Consider the following 11059-nt stretch of genomic DNA (forward strand, 5'->3'; position numbering starts at 1 on the left):
AGTCTAAGGTCTATGACGAAATAAATTTAATCATATTTTATTTGTACCACAACTATATGTCACTCCCAACCCAGCTTTCTGCAAAGAGCTGGGTACACAGACGACTATTAAACACTTGTTAAATTAACATTGTATGTCCAAGGTTCTGTTAATATTTTATTTTACAGCTGCTTTTTCTAGCTCCTCACCAGTTTATTCTTTAATACTGATGCCTACATCTCTTTATTTTTCCTTTTATCAGACACAAAGGCCTATCCTTATCCTCTCAAATATATTCAGTCATCTCATTCTTCAATCAACAAAAATCTCTTAACCTTCTTAACTCAGTTCCCACTCTTCTATTTAGAATCAAACTGCAAAGTTACCTTAATTTCATGTTTTGAACACATCATTTTCTATATCTTCTTTCTATGTTGAACTACATTAAAACTAGCTCAATTTTCCAGATTACAAGACTACTACCTCCTGGGCCAGAGATTTAGCTCACTGGTTCTGCTGCCTGCCTCACAAGTGCAAGGTCCCAAGTTCAACCCCCAGTACAAAAAAAAAAAAAAAGACTACTATCTCCCTCATTCCAACCCTTCTCAGAACCCACTCTGAATATAAAACTATTTGAGAATGCATTTGTCACATGAAAATATCCACCCACCAAAAGTTCTCATAGTTCACCCACCTTTATCCCCGAATCAAATCTACAGTGCTTGAAAGATAATAACAAAGTGTCAATTGAGGTGAAAAGCATATGAAACAAATAGTGCTTGTTAGTGGTGTGTGGGTGTGCCAGAGGATGATGAGTACATGCCTATATGTGCTTATGTATGTGCGTGTGTATATACAGAACATATATACACACACACATATATAATATAAACATATTCTATGCCACAAGCTTAAAAATTAAATCTGCTAAATCTGATCCAAACCACAGATATTGTACTTATGGCTACTTCCTGAAAACAGATACATTATCTCTATGACAAAGTCAGTTGCAAGCTGCAAGGAAGGATAAGTAAATATTGCTACAGGTGGTTAACATTCTTTTTTAAAATGTATACGCAAAACTTATCACCTGAAGACACTGACCATGTTGTATAACTTCTGCACAATGCCCCTAGCATAGTCTAGAAACAAGAAATACAAAATTTACAATTAAGGAAGAAAACAGAGGCTTGCTTCACAGTGGTTTAATATGAACAGATTCGAATATGACATTTCCTGACAGAAGAATGAACAGTTTGATGAATAACAGCCCCGAATCAGGATATATACACAGCAGAAATGGGGCCTCAGACTCTCAGCACTTGTGCACAATGAAAAAAGAAATCTTAAAAAAAAAGGATATAACAGAGGATATAAATCAAAAAGGCAGCAACATTACCAACATTGGCAAGGTGAGAAAGGGAGCTCAGCAGCTACAGAGTTCATCTGTCTCAAGGAATGTCAACATTTAGATGGGCTCCATTCATGTCAAAATTTAATCCTAACCTCTTTGACCAGGGTCATGTCAGAATCAGCAATCCTTTCCCCAATGCCCTGTATAGAAAATTCTAATCCTTTCATGATCGGGAGTCTAAGCAAAGGGCCCCAACTTTCGCTGAGCACCAGAGTTAACTTGTTCTCATCACACCACTTGGGAGAGACAGTGGACCCCAGCAAAAAAAAAAGAAAACACTTCCCTCTAGACAAAAGCTCAGGACAGTTGTCAGCCACAAGAAGCTACTCTAGACTCCAAAATTTAGGAAATCCATACCCAGCTGCTAGTCCTGGGGAGAATGCTGGCATTCCATGGGAAACAAGTGCAGGCAGTTCAATAACCCCGTGACCAAGCTAGGGAGGGCAGTGACAACCCCTGCTCCTGAGCCCCATTCAACAGCTCAAAGTGCTTAAGAGAAATCAGAAACTGTGGTTGGTTTGTGTGCTTCTGCCCTTGGGGCAACACTAAATGGGATGGGGAAGGGAAAATAAAAGAAAGAAAGTGGTAATGTTCTTCCCTACAACCTGCAGAAACCTAGGATACGACCAACTGCCACCATTCAAGGAGTGACTTGGCAGTGGTGAGTTAGCCCCATCCTTAAGCCACCAAGCCTGCAAAGCTAACTCATAAAGTAGCAAGGGCTTGAAGGAGGAGAACTGCCAGCCCACACTGACCCACCTTCTGGTAAGCAAAAGTAGGCAGCCAGAGTAGAGAGCCACAGAGAAAGCGGGGCTAGGCAACAGGAGCTCCCCTACTCCCTATAGCTTTCTTCTGACTCTGTAGCAGCCATGAAGATGGGCCCAGAAAACCCACACTTTGCTATACATAACAGACTGCTTAGACTCTAGGAGGATTACTGCCATGGAAAGTGACAAGGGAGAGAGAAAATGATAAAAGAAACTGCTGAGAAAACTGGGAACAGGCCTAGAGAAAAGATGGAGAGCTTTTGATCGCTACCACCTTCCCCAAAAAGAAAAGGTTCATGCAGGTAGGAAAGGCAGGGTTTTTCCCTGCTCAGTGTTCCTGGTTAAACCTAAGAAAAAGGAAAATCCCCTGGACTTGCAGCATTGGTATGTGTCCAAGTATCACCAGCACGAGCCCCGCCCCACCCCCAGTTTGCCTTGGCAAGAGTAAATGCCCAAGAAATTGCCTTCCAGTCTAACCTCCACCCACCCACCCACCCCCAAGCAAAGGGCATCTGCCTGTGATTTCCCACTTCTCCTCAGAGAAGATCCTTGCAGAATACCCACAAGGTGTAGTCAGGAGGTACCAAGGGGTACAATGCCAGACAGTTTATCAGGCCAGGAGATGGGCAGCCAACTTCAGATCAAAGAGAGAGAGAGAGGCTTAGTGTAAAAACCAATGTCATCTCAGCAGGAAAGTAGAGGAGCAGGTGGTGAGAGGGGCTCCTACTGGCGCACCTTCCCAGGGACGTAGTTCCTGTCAATTGCCTCCTCCTGCAGGAACATGTGTAGGCAGCGTTCATTCTGAGCCAGAGGGTGCCCAGCAATTCTACAAAGAGACCAAAATGGTTATCAGTAGTGTTGGGGATCACAGAGAATTAGCAGAGGGAGGAGAGTGTACACTGGGGAGGAAGGACAAGCTTAGCCTTAAGGTTCGCACCACTGGAGAACGGTAGTAGGGTACCACCTTGACCCTAATGTTGCAGAAGGAAAGGGGGGCAGAATGCAAGGCAGGTAAATCTCAAGATGCAACCATTAATATACAGTGTTCTTTCAGGCCCTGATACACAGGATCAGAATTCTGCTCGAATGGAGTTTTACTGTATAGTCAGCCTACTACACAAGCAGTACCACATCATAGTACCCCTTACAAAAAGACAAAGTCGGACAAAACATACAGAAGGGCCATACTGGCAAAAGTAGCAAGCAGAGCTCCCAGGAACTTGGCTTGGCTTACTTGTTAATAAACTGCTCGAGGCCCTGCCTCCTTTCTTCAATGAAAGATTCTTCAAAGATCCCTTCATCTCCTCGAAAAGGGAGCTGCCGCTTCAAGGCTTTTCCAGGCAGTGGTGGTACTACAATCTGCAAGAAGAAGCAATATATCAACCCCAAGGGAGAAGGAAAGAGAGGAAGTAAGATGGTAAAGTACCATATACTTCATTTCTTACTAGGCATAGGATCCATCCTATCTCAAGGCCAGTAATTTGCAAAAACTAAAACCAAGTGGTGTGATGGCACAGTCTGCAATCCCAGTACTGGAAGAGGGATTAAGGAAGGAAGATCAAAGAGTTTGAGGCCAGCCTGGGCTACAGAGCCAGATCCTGTCTCAAATATAACAAAAAAGATAAGACCGTAAGAACAGTCAGAATGACTCAGATTGTTTCACCTCTGTTTTTGTGGGTAGGCAGGTTTACTATCTCAAAGGAAAGAAAATGGGGCTGGGGATTTAGCTCAGTGGTTCTGCCACCCGCCTCACAAGCACAAGGATCCAAGTTCGATCTCTGGTACCAAAAAAAAAAAAAAAAAAAAAAAAAAAAAAAAAAAAACAATGAGTTACAAGTAATTATCATTTTCAGTAATAATCCACCACCCAAGAACTTAGCTAGGTCTTTCTTATCATTATAGTTTTCATTTCTAGCACCTATAAGAGTTAAGTCAGCCATGGATTTAGCTCAGTGGTGTTACCACCTGCCTCGCAATCACAAGGTCCTGAGTTTGATCCCCGTACCAAAAAAAAAGACATATGACTTTGCTAGCCACTAAGTGAAGTAATACTTTTTTTAAAAATTGCCCTATAGGGACTGAGGATTTAGCTCAGTGGTTCTGCCACCTGCTTTACAAGCACAAGGACCAGAATTTGATCCCTGGTACTAAAAAAAAAAAAATTGCCCTACAACCACAAAATTGCCAGCATTTGTTGTTTATGCTAGTGAGGTAGTGGGGGAAAATGAACCTTTCTACATTGTTAGTGTGAATGTAAACTACTACAAGCACTATGGAAATCAGTATGAAGATTCCTAAAAAAAAAAAAAAAAACAACTAAAAATAGAAATTCCATTCAAACCAGCTACATCTCTCTAGATATCTTCCCAAAAGTTAAAATCACCATATTATAGTGATACGTTCATACCCATATTTATAGCAGCACAATTCACAATAGCTAAGTCATGGAAGTGGACTATATGTCCATCAACAGATACGTGAGTACTATTCACCTATAAAGAAGGATACTATTTGTAGGAAAATGGAGAATCTTGAAACCATAACATTAAGTTAAATAAATCAAAGACAAAATGTTAAACATCACACAATTTCTTTAATATGACAAACTCGAAATACAAATCATTTAAAGAGCAAAATAAAAGAGACTGAGCTGGTCATGGTGGGGCACACCTGAAATCCCAGCACTCCGGAGGCTGAGGCAGGAGGATTGCTGCAAGTTAAGAGGTCAGCCTGGGCTATATAATCTAATGAGATTCTCTCAAGAGACGGGGGGGGGGAGAGAAGAGGAAACAGGAAAGTAGACTCTGTGAAGATGGGAAGGGAGGGGGTCAGAAGGGGAAAGGGGGAATAAAACTGATCAAAATGGGTTATATACATGTACCAATTCCCCAAGATGAATGAATTATGCATCACAAACATACTAATAAAAACATTGCCCTAAACTTAACCTCTTTCAAGTTTCAAATTACATTCCCAGATCCAAAATATTAGTATTTGGCAGATAACAGTGGGTTCACTTTCTCCATTCCCTTTCAAGATTTTACAGTGCAGCCAGACACGGTGCACACCTGTAATCCCAGTACTCAGGAGACTGAGGCAGGAGGATCGCTGTGAGTTCGAGACCAGCCTGGGCTACATAGTGAGTTCCAGGTCAGTCTCAACTACATAGTGAGACCCTGGCTCAAAAAAACAACAACAAAAAAAGATTTTACAGAACATGATCTTATACCCTCTCAACCTATGTAGATCTCTTCTTCCAAGGGTGCCACATAGGGCATGAGACATACCTTACTATCTCGCTCCAGCTCATTTTTCAGCCATTCAAAGTCACTGTAGCGCCTCCGTACACAGGATTCTTTCAGCTTGAAGATAGGTAGGTTTGTCTACATGGAATACATGGAAGAAAGAACAAAAGAGAGATGGTATGCTGGCTACCTGTCACAACCACTGGGCAGATCCAATAGCTCTTATGAACCACATACCTATAACCCCTTCAAACCACCATCAGGTGACTATTAACCATTACTATATCCAACCATGTTACAGTTGGAGCCAGGGGCGTAGCTCAGTGGTACAGTACTTACCTAGCACACACAAGGCTCTGGATTCCATTCCTAACAATGCAAAAAAAAAAAAAAAGTCCCTCGTTGCTTAGAATTTAACCTACAAATAGACCTGCAGCTGTATGTAAATACACAGACACACACACAGACACACACACACACATAAGTTTTCACCGCATTTTATTATTTGTAACAATAATGTCCATCAAGAGGGAACTGGTTAAATAAATTATGGTATACCTCTATAGTGGGAAACTATACAACTAAGACAAAAATGTGAAAGATCTATTATGTGCCAGTATGGAAAGATATTAACTGTTAAAATCAAGGTACAGAAGGGGAGGCTTGCCTCTTTTTGTATTTAAAAAGGGATATATATTATAATATATATATGCATTCATTAAAACATACTAGTCATAGAAATTACCCCTGGAGAGTAAGACCAGACAACTAGAAAGGGCAGAAATAATACTGTTTATTGTACAATTTATCACATGCACATATTACATTTTCCATTAAAAAGTGAACTGAAGGGCCGGGGATTTAGCTCAGTGGTTCTGCTGCCTGCCTCGCAAGCATAAGGATCCAAGTTCAATCCCCAGTACCATAAAAAAAAGTGAACTGAAATTCCCTGCAAAAATAAGAGGTAAATCAGATGCAGTGGTACACTGGGAGGCTGAGAAGGGAGGACTACAAATTCAAACCCAGCCTGGGCAATTTAATAACTTAGTGAGACCCTGCCTCAAAATAAAAAATAAAAATGGTCTGGGGATGTAGCTCAGTACACAAGCCTTGGGTTCAATCCCTATTATTGCAAAAAATAAAAATAAAAAAGAAAGTGAGTTATTGCCAAGGTATGCTTCCCTCTGCTTATTTTTTTAAGGGGAAGAGGTTTATTTGGCTTACAGTTCATAGAGGTCTCAGTCTATAATCAGCTGGCTCCAAGGCAGGGTGGCAGAGGGGAACAGTTCATGGTGGCAAAACCAGCAAAAGCAACAAGAGGATCCCTCTGCTTTTCTATTCAGATTGTTTCTGTGCTATAAACCCCAGCTCAATCTCAATTCACTCAGGAATTCTTCTTTTTTCTTTTTGATACCAGGGATCAAACTCAGGGCCTTGCACTTGCAAGGCAGACGCACCACTGAGCTAAATCCCCAGCCCAGGAAATCTTTGACAATACCAGCTGAATACATTGATATCCTTCCACTCTGAACTTCCCTGACATTTACACTTTCCTATCCCTGTTACCCACTGTTATTTTATATACCATGTTTGGCTTGTCTACCTAAATTATGATCTCATAAACATCAGCAATCATGCCAGGCACAGTGGTGCAAGCCTGTAAACCCAGCACTGTGGGAGGCTAAGGCAGGATAATCACAAGCTCAAGGCCAGCCTGGGCAACTGTAGTAAGACTCTGCCTCAAAATAAAAAACAAAAAGGGTTGGGGATGTAGCTCAGTGGTAGAGTGCCCCTGAGTGCTATGTCCAGTACCTCAAAAAAATGATCATGGAACCATGACTACTTCATCTCCCAAAATATGTTACTCAATAAATATTCAATTGATCAAGAAAAACCCCATGTATGTATGTATCTGTTTATCCTTCCCTTACTTAGAAAATGCAGGATAGCCATTACATAAATTGGCTTACCACACCTTGCTCCTTGATATAAATTGGCTCATTCCCACATAGTAATCATTGGAAAGACTCCCCAGGTTCTAGAGGCAACAGAAACCCCTAACAAACAAAAAGCCCTAATCTTATTCCCATCGACGGGTTCTAAATAAAAATGGCCAACCACATGCATTAATCATGACCATATTTACTTCTCACCAAATCAAATCAGTGGGTGAGTAATAAAAGGAACTTTTCCTTTCTCCATAACCCTCTTGGCAAGAAAAGAGTATCTTGGAGCTCTGCTAGACTTTCACAATGTGAAGTCACCAAGAAACCTCTCCAGATCCCCATGAGGACAGGATTCCTTAATGAACAAAATGAAACAAGAGCTTCAGCAATAATTATTATATGGGACTGAGAGTACAGGTCCATGATAAAGCATGTGCTTAGCACATTCAAGGCCTGGTGTTCAATCTTCAACACCAGTAAAAACATCTTTTAATAAACACAAACATTAGAGACAAATATGGAGGCACACGCTTATGATCCCAGCACTCAGGAGGCTGAGGCAGGAGAATCACTGTGAGTTTGAGGCAAGCCTGAACTATATAGTGAGACCCTATCTCAAAAAATAATAACAACATTGGCTGGGGATTCAGCTCAGTGGCGCCACGCCTGCCTCACAAAGGCAAAGTCCTGAATTTGACACCTGGTAGTGGAAAAATAATAATAATAGCCCTGTGTGGTGGCACATGACTGTAATTCCAGCACTTGGGAGGCTGAGGCAGGAAGATTGCTCCAAGTTTGAGGCCAGCCTGGGCAACACAGTGAGTTCAAGACTGGCCTAAACTACTTAGCAAGACCCTGTTTCAAAAAACAATAAAAAATAAAGAAATACACTTTTACCAACCTCTCCCCAAAATGGAGTTCAATAAAAATATTAAAACTTTAGCCAGGCATGGCACTGCATGCCTATAGGCCCACTACTTGTGAGAGGGGCAGGAGTGAGACCAATCTGGACAACGTAACAAGACCCTGTCTCAAAAAAAAAAAAAGGGTTGGGGATACAGCTTCATTGTGAGGCCCTGGGTTCAATCTACAGTACCGAAAAAAAAGCCTACACAGCCATACAAATTAAACACAAACAACACAAATTAACTCAAACCCATTGAACAGGAACCATCATCAACTCTATATAATTGTTACACATTTGTGGAAGGAACTGATGAAAAACTTGGCAGGAAAATTTTAAGCCTTGCCAGAGACTATAGTGAAAAGAGCATGGGCTTTGAGGTCAGGTTGACTTTGATTCAAATCCCAGCCCTGTCAGTTACAGTTAGATATACTTGGACAAGTTACTTAAACTGTATTTTTTCCTCAGCTTACCATTTGTAAAATGGGTTTTTTGTAAGAATAAAGATAGGCACTAGAATCTAGTTCAATGCCTGTAACAAAAAGGCACAAGATTAACAGTACCTGTTATTAGAATACCTGAAGTAGGGAGCTATTACATTCATAATTCCTAAGACTCCTAGGTAATACATTAAGACAAACAATGTCTCCAAACAACCACAACAGAGTCTATACTGAACAAGTTATGCCTAGGCTCCCTCAGTCATTAAATTATCCAGCAATAACAATTCTTTTTTATCATTTCTTTTTTACTTGTTGTGGTGCTAGAGATCAAACCCAGGGCCTTAGGCATGTTATGCACTGCACCACTGAGCTACACCCCTAGCTTTTTATATTTTGAAATACATAAATTCCACTCAAAGAAATGACTTCAAATAGTTCTTATCTACACAAGTATTGTCAGATATAGCGGCACATGCCTGTAGTCCCAGCACTCTAGGAGGCTAAGGCTGGAGGGCTGTAAGTTAGAGCCTAGCCTGGGCAACTTGGCAAGACCCTGTCTCAAAATAAAAATAAGAAAAGGGGCTAGGGATGTGAGGATGTAACGCAGTGCAAAGGTTCTGGGTTCAATCCCAGTACCAAGAAAAAAAGAGGGGGGGAGGAAGGGAGAAAGGGAGGAAGGGAGGGAGAGAGAAAGAGAAATACACACACACAAATATTGGGCTGGGGGTGTAGCTCAGTGGTAAAGTGCATGCATAACATGTGTGAGGCCCTGGATTCAATCCCCAGTACTGCCAAAAAAGTGCTTCTTATGTTTTTCATTTTTCTTTCTTTTGGAGATAATTTGTCAATGAGATCTCAGTGGCCACGTAGGAGACCACACTTTCTCATTCAATTCATACACTCTTTTAGGTTTTCAAAGCTGTTTAAGCAGGATGCTATCCATAAGGAATATTCTGGCTCTCTAGTCTGAGAAGAAAACTAGGAAAGGATTCTTAAAGTTTTTTTTTAACCTATAACCACTTTGAACAAAAGAATCTGCAAACCATGTACTCTATCTGCACATTCCATTCTTGCACTCTGGACTAAACACTACAGAATAAAGTCCTCTGTGGTGAACACTGGAAGAAACCACTCCTGAGGCAGTCCTTTCTGAAATGTCATGCATTAAGGTAACTACAGACCAGGGTAGGAATCCAAAAGGTTAATGTAGGACAGAAAGGACAAATAGCCACTCATACACAGAACCCAAATGATAGCCAATAAATATTGAAGTAAACACTGTATATTTCAAACCTAAAAGATCTGCTCTGAATGAGAGCAGCAACTGACAATCCACCAATCCCAGTGCAGAACCAGGTTTCAAGGGGAGACACAGCATGTGGTACCTGAGAAAACTTAAACATAAAACATTTCTCTCCTTCAGGTGTTAACCCTAGCCAAATCAGGAAAGCATTCAGTCTCCGAGACTCCCTTTCCATTTCTGCTACCACAAGCCCACCATCTCTCTTTCCTGGAGTCTATTTTGCCTTTAATCCAAGGTTTTGCTTGACTATCATCTCAGGGAGGCCTGATTAGGAAGAAGCCCCACCTTCCTGCCCTCCCTTTTCAGACTGACTTCCCACAACCTAGCTCAGTTATGGGACTCAGCGATCTATGCCTTGGCTTTCCATCCCCCAGCCCTCTTCCACCCTCCCTTTTCTTCTTTCGTCAGTCAGTCATGATTCCTATCTACCTGAATTCCTCACTCTAATCTTTTTCCATCTTCCCCACCCTATCCAGCCGTGCTTCACTTCTTCCTCGTGGGTACTTATTCGCCCTCACCCTCATCCGATGTCCCCCTCAGGAGTTTTCTGTATCCTGGGGCCACAACCGGATCTGCAGACCTCTCTCTAAACCTATTAAGCCCCTAACCCCTAAAAGACCCCTTCAAGCGTCTTTTCCTCACTCTAATCTTTTTCCATCTTCCCCACCCTATCCAGCCGTGCTTCACTTCTTCCTCGTGGGTACTTATTCGCCCTCACCCTCATCCGATGTCCCCCTCAGGAGTTTTCTGTATCCTGGGGCCACAACCGGATCTGCAGACCTCTCTCTAAACCTATTAAGCCCCTAACCCCTAAAAGACCCCTTCAAGCGTCTTTTCGATAGGTGGTGAAGCGCGCGCGGCCCACGCCCACCGTTTGTGGATTAAAGATGTCGATCTCCAGGAAGTTACTTGGCGGCCCGTATGCGTCGGTCAGGTCCTGCGGCTTCGAGTTAAGGCGCCGAGTGTCGGCTACTGCCGTGTCCGACATCTTTACGAAGGAGAGACCCGGACCGGGGAAGGGGGTGGGGGACAGAGGCCGAGGCAGGAGCGCGCACGGC

The 11059-nt window shown here is 42.2% G+C and overlaps 1 protein-coding gene across 1 annotated transcript; it reads right to left on the bottom strand.

Annotated features, from left to right (window-relative positions):
• Positions 1 to 1153: 1153 nt before the first annotated feature.
• Positions 1154 to 11053, bottom strand: Snx12 (sorting nexin 12). The gene is made up of 4 exons (XM_019205100.2): positions 10831 to 11053; positions 5448 to 5543; positions 3395 to 3519; positions 1154 to 2986 (listed from the first exon to the last, which is right to left on the bottom strand). Exons 1-4 carry the CDS (start codon positions 10987 to 10989, stop codon positions 2884 to 2886), a joined length of 483 nt encoding a protein of 160 aa, XP_019060645.1. The 5' UTR covers positions 10990 to 11053; the 3' UTR covers positions 1154 to 2883.
• Between the last annotated feature and the right edge of the window lie 6 nt (positions 11054 to 11059).

Source organism: Fukomys damarensis, unplaced genomic scaffold (genome assembly GCF_012274545.1).
Source record: "Fukomys damarensis isolate Sample0158 unplaced genomic scaffold, DMR_v1.0_HiC HiC_scaffold_39, whole genome shotgun sequence".
Taxonomy (NCBI): domain Eukaryota; kingdom Metazoa; phylum Chordata; class Mammalia; order Rodentia; family Bathyergidae; genus Fukomys; species Fukomys damarensis.